This window comes from Vicia villosa, linkage group LG1 (assembly GCF_029867415.1).
Source record: "Vicia villosa cultivar HV-30 ecotype Madison, WI linkage group LG1, Vvil1.0, whole genome shotgun sequence".
Classification (NCBI taxonomy): Eukaryota; Viridiplantae; Streptophyta; class Magnoliopsida; order Fabales; family Fabaceae; genus Vicia; species Vicia villosa.
Window position 1 is genome coordinate 104,555,614 of NC_081180.1, and position 20,735 is coordinate 104,576,348.

General features: G+C 31.4%; 1 protein-coding gene across 1 annotated transcript; it reads right to left on the reverse strand.

Moving 5' to 3' along the window:
• Positions 1-6,939: 6,939 nt before the first annotated feature.
• On the reverse strand, positions 6,940-13,276 carry LOC131643773 (two-component response regulator-like APRR3). Its single transcript, XM_058914093.1, has 6 exons — positions 13,165-13,276; positions 12,495-12,760; positions 12,246-12,395; positions 11,762-11,873; positions 8,046-11,681; positions 6,940-7,369 (listed from the first exon to the last, which is right to left on the reverse strand). Exons 2-5 carry the CDS (start codon positions 12,621-12,623, stop codon positions 11,275-11,277), a joined length of 798 nt encoding a protein of 265 aa, XP_058770076.1. The 5' UTR covers positions 12,624-12,760; positions 13,165-13,276; the 3' UTR covers positions 6,940-7,369; positions 8,046-11,274.
• Positions 13,277-20,735: the final 7,459 nt, after the last annotated feature.

Below are 20,735 nucleotides of genomic sequence, written 5' to 3' on the forward strand. Positions count from 1 at the left end.
ATTGTACTTCAATGCTTCCATTCATAAAAATGGAACTTGCATTGGAATTTTAAAAATCTCTCCTAATAAGATTCTAACGAAGTTTAAATTTAAAATCGACATCCTTGCTCTAATAACGAGGCCGAGTATGAGGCTTTGATTACTGGCCTTGAAATCTTGTTAGCTTTAGGGGAAAAGAGAATCAAAATCAAAGGAGACTCTGAATTGGTCGTAAAACAAATAAAACAAAGTATAGATGTATTAAGGAAAACTTAATAATTTATTTTGTTATAATAAACTGACTAATAGAGCATTTTGATTTTGTTGACATTCAACATGTCCCTCGACTAAAAAATTAAAAGGTGAATGATTTGGCCCAGATTTATTCAAGGTATAAAGTGTCTAAAGGAAATTAGAAGACCTGATTTAAGTTAGAGGGAGAGTAATGTAGACAAAATTATTCCCTTTAGATTTTTCGATGAAAAAATTGGGATCTGCAAATCTTGAGAATTTTGAAGTTTTTGTCATTAACTATGTAACAAATTCTAATTAGCGAAAGCCTATAATCAAACACCAAGAAAATCCAATAAGGTCAACTGATCGAAATATCAAGTATAGGTATCTAATTTATGTTATCATAGGGAACAAATTTTTCAAGAGAATCTTTGAAGATATTTTGCTCAAATGCCTTAGCAAAAGCGAGGCATATTTAGCAACATCTGATGTCCATGGTGGATTATGTGGAGCCCATTAAGCTGACCACAAGATGAAGTGGTTGTTGCTTCAATAAGGTGTGTATTGGCCTACAATATATGCTGAAAGATTACATTGAGTTCGCCAAAGGATTTTAAGAAAGCCAAGTGCATGCTGGGATTCAACATGTTCTTGTGAGTTAATTGTATATAGTCGTAAAACCTTGGCCATTTAGAAGATGAGCTTTGGATTGGGTTGGTGAAATTCAATCAGCATCGTCCAAAGGCCATAAATACATCTTAGTTGGCATAGATTATTTTACAAAGTGGATAGAGGTAACACCCCTAGTCAATTTAGACCAAGAGGCAGTAACAAAAACTTTATACAAAAGCATATTATGCACAAATTCATAATCTTGAAGACCATTACGACTAACCATGGATCAATGTTTACTAGTCAAAAGATGCAAGAATTTGCTTTTGAGGTCAAGATTAAGTTGTTGACCTATACTCCCTACTACACCCAAGCAAATGGGCAGGTCAAGGCGGTCAACAAGATTATAATTGGTATAATTAAGAAGCATGTGGGGAAGAAACTAAGACATTGGCATATGACATTGGACCAAGCCTTATGGGAATATCGAGCATCCCCTAAGGAGGCAACGAATTATACTCCTTTTCGACTAACCTTTGGACATGAAGATGTCCTACCTGTAAAAATATAATTACAATCGATTAGGATCCAGAGGCAAAATGAAATACCATGTGAACATTATTAGAATATGATGTTGGAATAGTCGATTTGGATGAAGAAAGGCTATCTGCATTAAATTTGTTAATAATGCAGAAAGAGCGAGTAGCCAAAGCTTATAATAAGAAAGTAAAAAGTAAAACCTTTTTCGCGGGTGATCCTGTTTGGAAAGTCATTTTGCATATGGATCAAAAATATAGAACTATGGGAAAATGGTCACCTAATTGGGAAGGCTCATTTCGTATCACTCAATTTTTTTCAAATAATGCTTATGAGATGAAAGATTTATTACCTGGTCGTCGAATCCTGAGAGTAAATGGAAATTATTTAAAATGATACAAGCCTATGCTACAGGAGTTTCGAATTTCAACAGAATAAAACGTTATGTATATTGTGCCAAAAGGGTGTTCAAAGTAGTGCCAAAATGGAAAATTATTACAAAAGCATTGCAAATTAAAACACTAAGAAATTGAAGTACATCTAAGCAGAGAACCTAGACTTAAATTCTTCAAGTCAGTCTTTAGAGAACATAAGTCTCGTACTTAGCTTTGCAGTAGTTTCTTCCAACTCGTCCACTTCATCCTTCAATCGGAAAAGAGTTTCAGCATGTCGAACCCCTTTGTCTTCTTCTTGATTGATTGCTCCACTGGTAGGAAGTGACTCATTTTGTTAAGCTCAACTTTTTGCTACTCCAGATTTGTGATATTCTTGTTCAATTAAAAAACTTGTACATGGTAGTTGGTGATCTGATTATCAAGAGATTCCGCCTTATCCTTGTTTTCTTGGAGTAGTGTTTCCAGTTCATCGAATCATTTTTGGAAGGTCTCACTTAGAACCCATTGTGTAGTCATTTCACCTTTCTTTTGTTAGAGCTTAGCATTATAAGTCTTTTTTAGCAGAATTTCTCGGCAGGTATGGTAGAAAAGGGCCTCAAAGTCAAAGATAAATTGAACTAGAGAATCATGAATCCTTTGTTTATTGATTGCCTGTATGAGTATCTGAATGTCGGTCCCAAACTTAGCATCCTCTTCGATAGCTTTATAAAGATCGATATCAAATAAATTTCCCTTGAGTTGTTGAAACATGATATTTATAGAGTCTTCAGATACATCAACCACCAAAATGTTTTAGGAATTTGAAGAATTGGTTCAGTCGACAATCTGCGGAATTTTTGGAGGTGCCTCAAAGCTTCGTCTGAACTTCTCGATGTCCTGAATTCCGTCTTGGCTGAGGGAAGTGTTGGAAGAAATGTCTTGGATCATAGGTTTATTTTTTATTTCATTATCCTCCTCAGGTTGGATTTGTTTTGTTCTTGGTGTCTCAGTATCAACAGCAGGTTTTTGATTTTTTCTCCACCTTGGATTTTTCTTGGTCCATCTTGTTAGAGTTTCGCTTAGTCTTTTGATCATCTTGATCTAAGTTGTCCTGCATTGAAGCAAGGTTGTCATCAAAATCATCATCTTTTTGAGGAGATAACTCGCTTGATTCAGTCTGAGGCTCAGGAGTCGATTATTTGTGAGTGCATGCATCTTCGACAGTTGGTTTGGTTTCTAGATGGATAGAAACAAGACTCAAATCAGGAGGATTTAAACAGTCGATAGGATATTGGGTCTTGGTGGAAGTTGAAGGTTTTTATCTTAGTGGATGTTATTGCAAATTTTCATTCGATTTTTGTTGTGCTTGAAGGAAAGAAAGCAGTCAAATACACCAGTAAAAAATCTACAAGTAAGAAAGAAGCAACTAATACCTTATGTTCTTTTTTCAGCTTGATTTTGATTTTAGGGTTGGATATTTGGCCACTTGATTTGGCTTTGTTAGAATCAACAGATTGGCCTTTGTTCTCTTCATTTTTTGGCCCATCAGAGGAAGATTAAGTTTTCTTTGAAAGATTCTTCTTTCGAGTCAATCATTTCTTTGGTTTATTTGCAAATTTTTTTTAGAGGGAAGTTGAGGTTTATGATTCAAAAAGATCTGAGTCTTTTTGCTTTTGCTCAGACTTTCAACCTCATATTGATCTTCAAAGGTTTGTGATATAACCTGAATGAAAATGATTAGTAGCTTTAAACTTTGAGGAGTCTCAACAAATTTTTAGTGCTTACTTGTGTTTTCACGAGAGCAACATCTTTTGTTGATTTTTTTTCTTTTTGTTTGGTTAAACAGAAGTGGCAGGAGGAATTTGACCACACTTTCGAATCTAAAATAATATTAATAATAATAATAGGAATCGAAGATTATTTCGATTAGAACATATATGGATTTGAAGAAACTTACCTTTTGTTCCTTTGGTTTCGTTTGACCTTTATCAGTTGTGGAAACCTCTTTTCCTTTGGTTTCTTTTGACCTTTATCAGCTGCAAAGAGAATAATATATAAGAAAAGCGAGATAAAACATGTATGAAACATTCAGATTCTTCAAGAAGTATACCCTCTTTTCCTCTAAGAGTTTTTGCAATTTAGAAAACGTAATTGTTAGCCTTTGTTGAAAAGTTTGTTCGACAAACACACTACGGAAATACTTTGACCACCAGTCTTCAAATTCTTTGGTGGAATAGTAGGAATGTTGAAATAGACAGGTTGGCAGGTGGAGCATCAGCTGGTGTGTGAATTTATTGCAATCATTGTAGTCTTTCACAATAAAGCGGTGTTTCGTCCAGCAGATATCATTCTCCTATGTGTAGAGATAATTGGGCACAAATTGACTAAATCCAAATTGTCAAGCCACTAAATTCGGGTGGTAACTAGTGAAACCAAGCCAGATGCCCCACCCTCTATTCAAGTTGATAGAAGTGTAAGAGTTAGAATAGCTACCATGATGGCATTTCCTTCGACAACAGAAGTTGAAGTAACCCCGAGGAATTGATTTCTGAACCAACTAGAACCAACACATTGATCCACAAAAGGTGCCATGGTCGAAACAACAAATTTTGTGCCGAGGAACATAGAATTGTACCTCATAAAGGTATTGTCTATGTGAGGATCATCAGGAGTGGTTAGGGAAAGCCCGGTGGTGCCTTTGATGCTTCTAGCATCATTTCCTTCCATCAAATCTTTGGAGACGATAATCCTTAATTGTGGTTCAAAAGTGGCATTCAACTAAAGTTGTAGAAGCCATTCGGGTCCAGAGATGAGATATTTGTCTTTGCAATTTCAGGGAGTTGTTTTAATTTACAAGAAGAAATTCCTAAAGACTTGTATAGATTGGCTAAAAGAAGTTTACTGAGGCTTACGTTTCGACCTTCGTGAAGTTTGGTTGCTAAAGGGATAAACGATTTGGCTATTTGTAAAGAGCATGAGCAAAAGAGGTAGTAGGAAAGCCAGAGGGTCAGAAAAGCAACATGTTTTAAGGTAGAAACCTCTTCAATACTCTTATCGTGAAGAGTAGTGATATAGTTTTTGAAACTAGCACGTTCAAAGCGAACATCGATACCAGTGATATAGTTTTATGAAATTTATAATATCTATCTCAAAATCATATTACATCTTGTTAATTATAACTTTGCACTTGCCTTTAATGTTATGAGATACAACAAGACTCTTTTAAATTCTACAGTAATATCTTTTAGAATTATTAAATGTTGATTTAGATTTTATTTTTTTAGACATCTAAAATAAAGTATTTTTATTAAACTAGTATAATCAATTTTGTTTAATTTTAAAATTTAAATTAATAACAAAACAAATTAATTTAGCTTTTTTATAAAAATATTGACTTTAGATCTGATTTGATTTTGGCAAAAAATTTGATTTGATTAATTTTACTTTTTAAAAATTATAGTAAACATGGTCACTTTACCAAGAAAAAAATTGCTTCGAGGACTTTATTTTAAGTGGGTTTTAATGGTAAGAATCCTCTTACTTTATAGAAAAAATGGTAATACGATTTTAGAAAAACAACGAATAAGACAAATAAGAGATTATATTTATTTTTTTAAAAAAAATGTGTGAGAAAGTAAATTATGAAGACATAAATAAAAAGTTAAAAAAATATAAAAAAAATTAAAATTAGAAGATCCAATCTGAAACCTTAACATAATCATACAAGTACACCGCTAAAAAGTATCATTAATAAATAAATGAATATTTCAAAAAATATTATAATTTCACCATTGCAATAAAATAATCTAAATCTTAAAAAAGTGTAACTCTCACGAGATTTAGAGCATAAGATTATATAGTGCATAAAAAGATATGGTGTTATTCTTGACCTAACAATTTTAGTTGATTAAACTAGTAGAGGACCCGTGCGTCCGCACGGGTAATTCAAATTTTAAGATGAATAATGTATTATAAACGCATAAAAAGAAGTTTAAAAACTCAAATGAGAAATGTTAAATTAAGATTCATAAAACATAATATAGATGTAATGAAGCTATATATAGTAGCTATTTTAAAAAAAGTTGGAAATGCAATAGGCAAAAATGTATTATGGTGATAGCGACCCGTGAAAGTAGTGAGTTTCAATGATAAAATTCACATAAGAAGGGTATTACGGTAATAGTGACCCATATAATTAGTGAGTTTCAGTTATAAAATTCACGTAAGAAAAGTAATATAGTAACCCGTATAAATATTCAGTATCTTAGATCGGCTTGATTGTTAGTGATATATAATTGTTATTATAAAATCACTAATAACTACAAATATTTAAAAATAAATGTGTAACAAATCACCAACATGATAATCCAATATGTCTAATAATTATAAATATTTAAAATTCATTATTTGATACACCGTCATGAGAGTATATAAATAATATGATAGCTTTCTAAAGGACCTCATGTTTAAAATTCAAGATACAGACCTCATGAATAATAATTTCTAAAGGAATTCTAAGAACTCCATATTAATACCAAAATTTTATCTTTTAATTAATTCAAAGTATTATGTCACTAGTACAAAAATGTTAATTTACACCCGTTTTTTATTAAATTTACACCCATTATTTTTAATAAAAATTGGGTGTATATCCACCGGGTGAGAAATGTCTAACGCATTTACACCCATTATTTTTAACAAAAATCGGGTGTAATTGGGCGTAATTACGTTTTTAATTACACCCTATTTTAATAAAAATCGGGTGTAATTACGTTTTTAATTACACCCTGATTTAAAAAAAATCGGGTGTAATTGAACGTAATTACGTTTTTAATTACACCGTGTTTTAATAAAAAACGGGTGTAATTGGGCATAATTACATTTTTAATTACACCCTGTTTTAGTAAAAATCGGGTGTAATTGAACGTAATTACGTTTTAATTACACCATGTTTTAATAAAAATTGGGTGTAATTGGGCGTAATTACATTTTAATTACATCCTGTTTTAATTAAAATCGGGTGTAGATACGTTCTTAATTACACCCTATTTTAATAATAATCGGGTGTAAATGCGCCATTTAGGAATGAACAATTATATTATATTTAAATATATTTACACCCTATTTCATATACACTATTTAGTTATATTTCATTTTCAGTCATAATATTGCAAATACTATAAAATCATACACATAAAAATCATATTTTAACTAAGTCAAAATATTTTTAATATTAACCAAAAGTATACAAAATCATGTGCATTCATAATATTTCAAGTACTATAAAATCATACACATAAAAATTATATTTTAACCAAGTCATAACACTTTCTTCATATATAATTTTACGCCATGCTTGACGGTTAGCTTCGGTTGTTCTCTAGTCCAATTGAATCCAACCGCTTTCCACATGTACCATTGGATTCATCCATGGCCAAAATACCACGCCCTAGAGAAGCAATTGCTTTCCACAATTCAATTCGGAGGAAGACCTTCTACATTCGTGTACACCGACTTCATCTTCTCAAGCAAAGTCAAAGTAGTTATCGGGTTACCTTTTTCTTCATATTCACCAAAACTAGATGATTTTCAGTCCCACCGGAAACAAGTTCATAGCCTTTCTCACTCAGAGCCTGCAATATATTCAGTGTTAATTAATACACAACAGATTAATCTCTTTGGTCCAACAAGGAGACCGGCTCTTGTGTTGATTGACTCCAATATCTATGAGAAGAGACTACTGAGTTATCCTTTCTAATATATACCTGTGCAAATAATCCATAAACATAAACAAACACAAACTCACCTTTTTCATTTCTTGTCATACTTTGCTTTTAACTACACTATGCACACATGTACGATCAATGTAGTTGCCAAATTGTTAGTTATTTTATTCCATTCACTCACTAAAAACTGCCATATTCTCATGCAGTTTCATATTGATGTGAATGGGGTTCAGTTGAGTTCTCAGTGGATATTGGCCATAAGTGAGAGTGTATCTTAAACGTGGATATTGGCCATAAGTGAGAGTGTATCTTAAACTTATCTAGTTTCAGTCTTCCACTAGTTATTTGAAATAATTTAATTAAAAACACAATTATGTATATTTGACTAAATAGAATTTTCATTCCTTAGGCAACTAAATAGTTTAATCATGTAATACTGTTTTCAATATTTCAACTATAGTAATTACTTTGATTTTTTTTACCGACTAATTACTTAGATATAAATTAGTAAGTTGTATATAGAACCCAAGAACAATCAACAATGGCAACAAGAGAAAGTTGAAGGTACAGAAAAGAAATTTACCTTTTGTGACATTAGGATGGTTAGTTTATACCAAGCAACAACTTCTTGTGTAAGTTCATGCCTGAGAGCAGCAATTTCAGCTTCTGGCCTGCACCCTTAGTCCATCATTTTAACTGATTCTGATTCAGCTTCACACCTTACTATTATTATTAACCACTTTGAACACAATCATTTAGTACTACTTACTCTAACAAAACCCAATTCAAATAAATCATAGATAGTTCATAACTGATTCTGACGCATATAATTCAAGTGTCACTGCAAAGTTAAGCCATCAAGGTGAATCACGCATTCAAAGTTGCCAAAGTTTCATCGAAGAGAAAAAATTGATCATACTTGTATAATAAGGGAAACTCCATCAAAAGTCATGAACGTTCTTACCATTAAATTGATCTTACCATTACATCAGGGAAACTCCACCTTGAAGATCTGGATAGAGTAAATGTTTTGATTTCACTCCATGATGATCGTTTGTGTCTTGTGAACTGTGATCAACATAAGCACGAAGCAAGGTATGAATCTCATTCATGCCAACATTATGCTAAAGCTGCATTTGAGTTAGGAGGTCGTCCAAACGACGTTATCGAGACTATGCAATGAAGATGAAGCCATGTTATGATCTAACACCCCAATTCTAAACAAAGAATAAGAGATTGCTAATAATACCACTAGATGATTAAGAATCTAAGAAATATTCCCAATAAAGATATTCCCAATACCAAAGATAAAAGCCAAAATAAAGAACATTAAACAACTTATACAAGTACAAAGCAAATTTAAATGCGGATTATACACTATTCAGAATCAAAATGACACAGATTATGCTAGAGTATGTTCATTGTTATTATGAAAGAAAACCTAGTAGCATATGAAATGCACAATTTAAAACTATGCAGTGAATGGCCATGCCATGAGGCTTGATGTACTACTCAATTCTCAAATTTCAACTTTGTTCGTAAACTTAGTTCATTAAGATTTATGTTCACACGCGACAATATAGATAATCCAAAGCAATTAACACCATAAATTCAAAGCAATTAATACCATAAAACCAAAGTTTGATATCAGAAACTACTGACCAAAGGTTCAACAGAAACAACATAAATAGATTAACAATAATCAAAATAGAAGGATCAAGTTACTGTTAGAGTAACTTCAAGTATAGTAACTTTGTTCAATAACTCATTACAAACACTTTTTTAACCAATCCAGCTCCTTAATGTGCACTCTAGAAGGATCAACGATGTTGTTTTGCATTTCTAATCCTACATTCACAAACACAACTAATGTCTATACATGAAAAATCTCTTCCTACTAAAGCACAAAATAACAAACCAGAATTATTGAACCTAAAGGTGGTGCCAACAATTATGTGAACAATGGTTACAGAATTGGGCTATATAACTTCAGAAGCATTGTGTCTTTTCAATAAATTTCACAAATTCGTAACAATTAGAAAGCATATAAAGGCTATAAACTATGAAGCAGCGTTAAATTGAGATATAACATTGCAGCACGAAATCAAATATTCACAAATTAGTTCAACAATTGGAGAAGATGTATACCTCTTCAACGTGTTGGGCATCTCCAAGCATACAAATCTTCATCTTAGGGCGAGGGATGTGAGGCAACTTGATGGAGCCGCTGAAATGTTTATCCTTTTGTGGATCGTAGTTCTTGAGGCCAATTTGAAGCTCAATAGTTTTACAACTCTTCTATCCATATGCTCAAACCACATAAGACAATAAACTGCTACCTTTTCTACACTAAAATTTACCCCAATTTTATCTCTAGCGATTTCATTTCTAATACTATCGAGTCTTTTGTAATCACTTATCCACGGAGTTGCCAATTGTGGATCGTAGGAAATTACGGTCTGTTTAAATTTCACTACCCTACACAGCTATAGCGCCAAGTTATTATTCTCAGCTTTGCAAACTCTCCTGCTAAGGAAAATCTTCTCATTCACAGTATCACCAGAAGTCTTGGCGCTACGTAATGGAACAATTTTTATTACCATTCCGGAGACTGTTCCTTTTTTCTTTAATAGTTTTTATGCTCACTGTGACTGACTGGAATTCTCTAGTAATGACTTGCTTTTATTTGTGATTGCAGGGTAATGCTCCCAAAAATGGGCACATAAACTATTCTGGGCCCCTACTGCCTCCAGAGGCTAATTTTGAAGAGATCCTCAAGGAGCATGAAAGACAAATCCAACAAGCTGTGTGCAAAGCTCGTCTGGTCAAGGACAAGAATAAAAAGGCTGCCAGTGAGATTGGGCAATCTGAGACACTAGTTCACCAAATGAGATATGGCAAGTCACATATCAAAGAGTTTTGATACACATGATTGTGGCTATCATAATGCCTTTTGGAAACTTGTTAAAATTTTGATGCTGAGACTCAGATATGATGGTGACTATAAGGATTCAATGTATTTTTCTACACATTGGGTATAACTACCATAGAAGGGATTGTACAGTATAAGATCTCTAACCAACAAACTCGCATGTTTCAGAAAGGTCTATAGAGAAAATGAAATTCATGGCCATTGGTTGTATAAAAGTTTTATGGTTTATTAAATTAATATATACTAGTCAATAGTGGGTTGTTTCGTTTCAGATTGTGAGTTCATTTCCATGGTATTATTACCTTGTACATTTGTCAAATTACATTCATTTATTCATTTCATTCATTTAATGCATTGGATGATTTGGTTATTCAAATTTGAATCTAATGTGCTACACAGCATCAGAAAAACTATCCTGAACTACATCAAATATATTATTATAAAAGAGAATATAAATAGGATGTCATCTAAAAATTCATGTTAGATATTAAAACATAATTGAATTCTCATTCATATATTAACTTAGTAATTTAGTTTAGATAAACACGCCAATATGTCTGCTGTCTCTCAAGAAGTTTGACAAATATTACCATTCCGGAGACTTTAAATTTTTATTCTCCATGTTGTTTTAATTCATATGATATCTACAATTTAGCTGGTTTTTAAAACCATTTATAAATGTTTAACATCATAAACAAGACAGAGAAAAGAACAGGTAAAGAACAGGCATAAGCAGAATTACAGAAACCAATTATATTAGTCAATTGTGTCAAATAAAGTTTCTTGCTTTGTCAACACACAATGAAATTTTTTTATGAAATATATGTTTAGTTTATTTGCTATCAATAAGAAATCAAAAAATCATAATCAAATAGTGAGCTCACCGAGAAAATGGAGAAGCATTTGAATGATTCAATTTTTGCCTTTCCTCAGTGGTAGGTTTAGATGAGCTGCCAGGATAATCTCTTTGTAATGAAAGTTCCAATTGTGTATCATATTCTAACTTGGCTGTGTTACCACCGTTGAAACTACAATCTGCATAACTGCTTTTTGGAAGATTCTCAAAAGTAGCCATCAAGTCAATAGCCCCAGCAGAATGTTCTTCTAGTTCATCATTGCGTCGATGAATTTTTGTATTAACATGAGGATTGGCTTTGCCTAACTCTGTTCTTAACCCTTCTTCATCTTGGTTTTCTGTTTCATTATATTCATAGCTTTGACCTAGCCTTAAACCTGTTGAAATTTTGCCACACCCTGCAGCTTTAGGTGCTGTTAAAGCTGATTTCTCTGCAATAAATGTTAATTGTCAGCAAGTTACAAAATAAAGGCCAAAATATTGAACAAATTTATACGAGAAAGTTACATACCTCCTGTTTCGTCATTATACTCGGTAGACTCCCATTCATATTTGGTAGAATTTTCGTGCTTCACCTGGTCTGTATTGCTCAAACTCGAAGAACTCTTCAGCTGGGACATATCCTGCATATTTTTCAAGATCCATGATCAGCTTCCAAAAATGGTGATGTACAAGTAAAGGTATTTTGCACAAGAGTTGCCAAAACATGCAGTTTCTATGTGAAACTTCAAGAGCTTAATATAGTCTAGAGAGAAATTTTTCATCTAGTTTACAAGAGAGTGGCTTCATATATGCATTGTTTACAAACGGTAGTTGTATGTCTTTTTACGTTACTCAAGCCTAATGTTGAAAGTGTAGATAGAACATTAGTAATGAAATCAGCTCATATACAAGGTAACTTCTATTTCACAATTAACACGCTGAAACCTTTTTATCTAACAATAATATTAAATTGTTTCAGTGATTTTTTAATGGCTTACAGAAGCAGAACTTACTTGAGCTGGAGTCTCACTATTTTTTCCACTGCACTCGATTTTCTGCGTGGAAGCTACAGAACCACTAGAATTATTACTTGCAGTATTGTTTTCTTCAGCAACATCAAGTTTATCATGTGCCAATGTTATATTTTGAGGAGGCTTGCTAATCTGTAGATGAAGTAAACAGAAATTGGATTATAAGTACTTCCACACTAAAGACAATAAAAAACATAACGTTGCTTCAACAATCTAAGAATATTGACATACAGTATGTCTTCTCCACACATGCTGCCACAAGTTCCTTAGCTCATTCCTGCGAACAAGTTTAATGAGAAAATCAACGGCTCCGTTTTGCATACATTTGAACACCGTGCTTACTGAATCGTGAGAAGACATCACTGCAAATTACACCACGAGAAATTGAGCTAAGGAACTTGAATTCTTGAGATTTTACAATTCACCATAAGTGAACATCAGTCCTTAGGTTCTCTCTCTTCAAGAACTGTCCAGTTTCTAGGCAGATACTCTAATTTCTGTGTACATTACATGGATGCATTAGTATATCTAAAACACACCGTACATGAAAAGGCATATTGATCAGAGTAGTGTTTGAAAGCGAAGGAAATCAGCTTATTGATGAAAAATTGAAAACCAATCAACCAGATAGATATGAAATGGATGTTAACATTCTACGTTAAAATAAAAGGATTTGCTAGCTTACACAATTAGGAACACCAAAGGTGTCTAACATTTCAAAACAATAAGTGTACACAAAGAACACAACCTCACTCTAAGACATGATTTATAAGTATATAGATTTGAAACTTGTACTTGCTTTATCTCTTCTAAATATACCTATGTTATCATGTGAATCTTCAAACAACAGAGAATCTAACTTCCTCTAAACTGTATAATAATGTGTGTCACAGATTCATACCTGCCTTTCAATCAAAACTAAACGAACGATGCTTGAGTAAACCCCTTCTGAGTCTACACTTTCAAAATCAACAAAATCAATAAAATGAACCTGAAATATAGCACAACAAAATCAACCTGAAATCAACAAAATCAACCTGAAATATAGCACAACAAAATCAACCTAAAATCAACAAAATCAACCTGAAATATAGCACAACAAAATCAACTATCCATTCTGAGTCTACACTTTCAAAATCAACAAAATCAACCTGAAATATATCACAACAAAATCAACAAAATATAAAACCCTAATTCTTCAGCTACCAAATTCGCTCAAAGTATAAAACCCCTATTCTTCCTTACTAATGTCCTCTCAGTTTCAAAAAAATGAGAGTGAGAGAGCGGTGCGATGTTGGAGAAGAAGAGAGCTTTGTTTCTCTACCAATGTCGTCACGGGAAGTTGAGTACAAGCATTAGCTTCGTGAAAGGAACTGAGAGCTTCGTTGTCGTCACCATTGCTGAGTTTCGTTGGGTTTCGTTGATTGTTCAGGGAGTGGATTGAAAAATGTGTTTCGTTGATTGTTCAGAGAGTGGATTGAAAAATGGGTTTCGCTGGGTTTCGCTGAAATGCATGCATAATGGGTTTCGTTGGGTTTGGTTAATATTTTGTTCAGAGAGAAAAATGTTTTATTGAAAAATGTTTTATTCATTAATATTCACTTAACTAGTTAATAATATTTTGAGTTATAAAAATAAATATTAAATATTATTTTTAAGTCAATTTAAATTTACACCCGATTTTTAATTTAACGGGAGTAATAGAGATTTAAATATAATAATATTTTTAATTTACACCCGTTTTTAAAAAATAAGGTATATATTTTCACGTGATCACTCATAAACTAACACTTTATTTACAAAAATGCCACCGTGTTTCTTATTTACACCCGTTTTTATTATATTGGGTGTAAATTTTAAAATTATATTGTTTATTTTGCACTAGTGTGTCCTAAGAATTAAAATTGCTTACATGCATCAATACAAATATAAATCAGAGAAATTACTTTAAATATGAGGTCCAAAAATATAATTTCATAACAATAATATATTGAAATCATATCATATATATAATGTCGTAGACAGTTGAGATTCCAATTATAATTGAACTAAACAAATATAAAATAAGTTGAGATGGAACAACAAAATTGGCATAAAATTATTGTTCAGTGACAAGATAGGAAATTGAAAATATAGCAACATATATATCACTTACATTCAGAATCATTATTTGTCGAGGTGATCAATCTATTGTTCATTACAAAAGCTTATGAATGTCAATTTAAAAAGTATTAAATGGGCATTATAAAAAATAATAGTTACAGCAGGAAAGTGACCTGTACACGGCTTACAAAAAAAAATTCAAAAGATACTGTAAAAACATAAATATAGGGGGTGGTATTTGCCACATGTACCACTTATGTCATAATAGTATGGATAATTGAATGCAAATGGTGTAGTATTACATAACCACCATATCCAAATAATGCTACGGTGCTTTTCAATTTTTTAGTGTATATTGTGTGATTAGTGGGACCCATTTTAAATTTTTAGATGGATAGTATGGATATTTACAAATTTTAATTAGGTGGTTTAAATAATTGAGAAATATGAAATAATATATTATATTAAGTGGGGTCCATTTATACCACCAAATTGGGTGGTATGGATGCTCTAAGGCTTTACAATTCAATCTCTTAGCTGTGAAAATGCAACCAGCAGTCATAGTAGTAGTCACATTACATGAACCATAAAATAATGATAATAGTGATTGTGTACCTGCAATTTTTAATTTTCTAATTAGTTAAATACAAAAGAAATAATTAATAATTATGGAACAAATGTACTTTCACTACTTTATAGATATGAAAATTTAGTTAAACATAAATCAAAAGTACAACAGTAATTTTATGAATTGCAAGTCTGCACGCGAAATGAAAGGTGCTTTTACAACTTACCAATGTATATGTAATGATGTGACGTATTTGCCAATGCTTATGAACAACACAGGATAAGAGTCATGTTAAAAATAAAAATAAAAATCAGAATAAACTATATTAGATCTAAGTATCAATTAAGCATTATTCAAAATGGAAAAAAAATAATAAAATAGAGAGAGATAAGACCAAGAAGAAGGGTGGTTGTTGTATGTTATTTGTTTTGCATGATAATGAGAAAATAATAAGAAGGTGAGAAATTAAAATGCTAAAGAATAGAAAAAGTGAGCAAAAGTGAGAGGAAATGCATAGAGATAAATGTAGAGAGGAAGAGGATACAGTAGTGAAGTTTTGGTAGAGTTTTTCTATAAAAAAAATTCTATTATTTATTTTAATTTAATAGTTTTTATTATTATTAATGTTACTACTAAGATAAAGTAATAGCTAAAACTCTTGTATCTCATATTATATCCTATACCACTGAGTTACTTTTTATTAAAATATAAATATATTAGTTGATGGGAATGGTCACTGCCACACCGTCATTAAAAGAAAAGCAGTGAAAAAGCATAGTGATTGATCTGAAAGTAATTAAATAATTTGGCATTTATTCAATAATAATAATAATAATAATAATAATAATAATAATAATAATAATAAGTGGGTGATATTATAAGTGGGTAATTAAATAATCTGGCATTTACTCAAATATATTGGGTCATATTATAAATCTTTAGAAGAAATGTATCTCTTATTTCAAAATAACTACAATTTTGTTCACCTTTAAAAAGTGAGTGATATAATTGTCTATTTGGGGAATCTTTCTTTAACCGTCTATTGACAAACAAACATGCTTGTAAGATGAAAAGATCAAGTGTCTATGTTATTTTATGCCTTATATATTATACAAGTTTCTATGTTATTTTATGCCTTATATATTATATGTTGAGCGTTGCATTTTAGAAGTTGCATTTTAGAATATAATTTAGATAAACATATAATCATATCACATTCAATTTTATATATATATATATATATATATATATGAATTAATAAAATTAATTAATTGATAAAATAACAAAATTTGAATGAAGAGAAGGAGGATTCATTGAAAGATAAGTGAGTAGATTCTTTCAGACACATATGAATGACCACAAACATACATCAGAGTGATAGAGAAATAAAATGCGATAAAATAATCCTTGCTTGTTTTTTTTATTTTCATTTACGCCGTACATGTATAGAAACATGTGAATACTGCTTCCCAAAAAAACTATAAAGGTGCAGAAATCTCACTATTTTTAAAAATATAAACTTTAAAATCTCTAGACTTTATAAAAATCAAAACTTTATAAAATCAACTTCTAAAGGTTACAAGAAAATATGAAGAAGATAGAAGGGGGAAACATGAAATATAATAAAAATCAAAATCACAAGAAAGAATAATGAAGAAGGGAGAAACAATAGTTTGTTTCCGGTGGAGGGGTTTCGAATGGAAGAAAATGAAACCTCAACTTTTTATTATTGGGAATGTGTCAAGAGAGAAGAGAGCAAACTGAATGAATGAAGAAGAGAGAAAGTTGCAGAAAGTGTGTGGAGAGAGAAGGTAATAAACTGAATGAATGAAGAATAGAGAATGAGAGGGAAATAGGATGAAAAAGAGTATTGAAAAAGAGTATCAAGTTATCTACCGGATAATAGATTACTTCATACAATAGAAAAACACAATGGTTAATTTGGTGTTAGGAAAGAATCAATAGGAAAAATAAAAAAAAGGGTGTCACTTGGAAGAATGGTGAACTTTGATTGGTGTAATTCAAATTTGAATTAGCAAATTACTATTATGGGCATTTCTTAGTGCAAAGTTAAAATCAAAAAAGGGTAATTAAGGGTGTTAATAGGTATGTTATATTCTTAGTTAGGTAGTTGATGACTACTCCTTGATGTCCATGGTGGCTCAGAAAGCTGATTCCCTTCACTATCATAAAAAATTGCACCTGAAAATTCCAATGGTTGACACTTCTCTCCCATTAATATGGTCTTCTTCCACAAGCATCTATCATCCTCTCGCTTCTTCCTTTTCTTAAGCTGGCTATGGATTTCCTTGTAGATTTTCTTGAAGATATTCTTTGAGTTTGGTGATAGCTCCTCTTGCTGCTTTGTTTTGAAGCAAATAGTAAATGAGATAATTGTCTTGCAGATCTTTTTAATAATTTTCTTTGAGGTATTAATAAGTGATGATGACATTGAAACAACTATTTGATTTCAATATATTATGAATTGGTGTGGCTGATGGTTTCTGAATGTTACATGCTTGTGATGTACTATGAATGGATTTGGGGAAACTAAAGTAAAAAAAATAAGGGCTATTTATGCATATTGAAAAACTATTAAAAAAATTGATTAAGTCTATAACTTTTTATTTATTGTAAATTTGTTTTATAATAACTTTTGAAAAAAAATGTACTTTTTAATATAGAAATTGACTTCCTCAGTATCATAAAAAACGTGACATATATCATTTATACATTTCCAAAAAAATAAGGTTATATATAGGAAGCATATCAAGTGAGAGCATTTTTAAATGAGAGATGAGAGGAATAAATATCAACCATTGGATTCATCAAGAAAGAGAAATTAATAGTCACATTAATGCATTAACCTTCTCTCTCTTAATGAATCCATTGGTTGATATTTATTCCTCTCATCTCTCATTTAAAAATGCTCTCACTTGATATGCTCCATATATATATATATATATATATATATATATATATATATATATATATATATATATATATATATATATATATATATATATATATATATATATATATATATATATATATATATATATATATATATATATATATATATATATATATATATATATATATATATATATATATATATATATATATGGCATATCATATGAGAATGACATATTTATATGAGAATGTGAGAATGAATCTGAACCATTGAATTTTAAAATAAATGGTGGAGATTATGAGTGAATTTTTTTTTTCTCTCTCATGTATCTTGAAATAAATGAAGTAGGAGAGAGAAAAAAAGATTCACCCATAATCTCCACCATTTATTTTAAAATCCAATGGTTCAGATTCATTCTCATATAAATATGTCATTCTCATATGATATGCCCTATATATATATATTAGCATTCTCATATATATATATATGAATTAAGTGTTATAATTTATGAATATTAATTATAAAGAGTAGTATGTTTTAAAATGACAAAATAGTGGAAGTGAGAAAATGCTAATAAATATAGGAGAAATAATCTTACGTAAAAAGATTCACTCACATTGAAAGTCTTTATAAAGAGTTAATGTCAATAACTCAACAAAAGAACAAAAGAGGATAAAGTGTCACATGGACAAGTGTCGTGGTCTCAAGTATTATGTCACTTGTCTAATCCATACAACCTCTTGTCGGTGTCTCAGGGCGTAGAGGGGGCTTGTAGGCGTTGTCCATTTCTTGTTTTTTTTAATTTTGATTTTGGAAAAGACAACACTTCATGAAGTGTTGCAGAATAAAAACATGCGACTCTTGGCATATGTTGCAGTAAGCCAGACATTGTAACTTTTGGTAAAAAGAAATTCTTTCACCAAAGGTCGCTACCTTGTGAAATAATTCTGATCTGACCTATAAATACCTCATTCCGAATTTAGAAATTCATTACAACAAACGCATATTCTCTAGGATAAATTTCAAACACTCTTTGTTGCATTCGAGTTTTCATCTGTCTTGAGTAAACTCGAGAAGGCTGAATTATCATGGGTACTCCTGCATCGAAACTCTAAGACATTTGAGAGTGTTAGTGCGCGAGATACTTTTAGTGAGGAGAGAATAGAGAGAATAAGGAAATAAGGATTATATTATTGACTTGAATTATACAAATAACTATTTATATATTCCTAACTTATACACTAAGTAGGGTAACAAACCCTATCGGGCTTGGGCTTAGGTTACACAACTTAGATTAGGTCTAATATCTCAACATACCTCCTATAATCTAAGTTGTCGAACATACTCTAAAATTGTCAATATGGACTGTTCCTACTTTCTTTCTCAAATTTAGGAATTTATCGATCTTCAATCCTTTAGTGAAAATGTCGGCCAACTGTGCTTCACTTGAGCAATGCCTAACTTCAAATTCACCTCGATTTACCTTTTCCCTCAAGAAGTGAAATCTAGCTTTGATATACTTACTCCTTCCATGCAGAATAGGATTCTTCGCTAGATTTATGACTGACTTGTTGTTGATTTGCAACACAAGAGGTTTCTTCACAATAGGTCCCATTCTGAATCTCTTGAGTATCTCTTTGACATACTTCCTTTGATGCAGCATGATTCGATGTCGCGCGCGGATCAAAACGAGTAATTTTTAAATTATAGTATAGCAACAATGGCTCGAGTTGTATCGCAAGGATTCTAGTTCTTATTAACTAATTATAATAACGATTAATGGGGGGTTTGGTTTAGGATTCAAATAAGCAAAACACGGTATTAAGTGATTAATAAAATAAGCTAAAACGAATTAACCTACTGTATCGACTTCCGACTTATCATTGATTCCTACAAAGTCTCAATCCCTAAATGGTTTCATTCTTATTCGACTATAATAACCACTAACAAGCGCAATATCTATTAATATGATGTATGTCATTGAATTCATGATAAAGCAAACAGATTAAACCTATTACGAATTAAGCAAACGCAATTTGATCGAACACGATAAAGCAAAAGTTGCGTTACCACGATTGTGATTCAAGACCATACAAACAATCGAATTTAATAAATCTATCCTATAGAAACAGTCAAATTAATAAATCAATTGAAATTATAGAAAGACTTCAAAGGAAAATGAATTAACATGAAATTTATAGAGAAACCTCAAAGTCGAATCCGAATATAGTAGATTGGTTCTTGGAATTTAGTTCGCCATTCGAATCATACAAAAGCTTGCAAGAATATTTTTTTGTAAATAGAGAAAAGTGTTGATGAGCAATGTGCGTCCGCCTAGGTATGCGTACACACAAGAGAATTCGGGCAAAACCCAACTGGGTGAAAAACATTTTAAAAAAACGGGCCCAAAACTAAATTATTCTAAAGGCATAAACTTCAACGAAATATATGATACTGCTGCACTCCGAATCAGCTCTAGACTTCAACATAAAAGTTGTAGTACTTTCTCTTAGCTTTCCAACAGTTATTAGAATGCCTCAATCGGATTCCCACGGCTCTAGTTATGAATATTTTAGTGAAAGCTACCAATGCTGAAAATTAAATACGAAAATCAAATAACAATAAAAATAAACTGAAATATAAAAACATTATAAAATAGGAAAATAAATAAACCAAACCATAGAAATGCCTAAGTATAAACATAAAGGAACGTGCATCAACATGCACTGATCAAATTCCCCCACACTTGAATTTTTGCACTCCGAGCAAAATAAAATCAAGACTCAAGAAAAACCGTAACATTCAGATACTCATTCTAGGCTACAAACTCTTCTTCGGTTAAGAAAGCATCGATAGGTAATAATCTTGCACACTAAGGATATCGTAG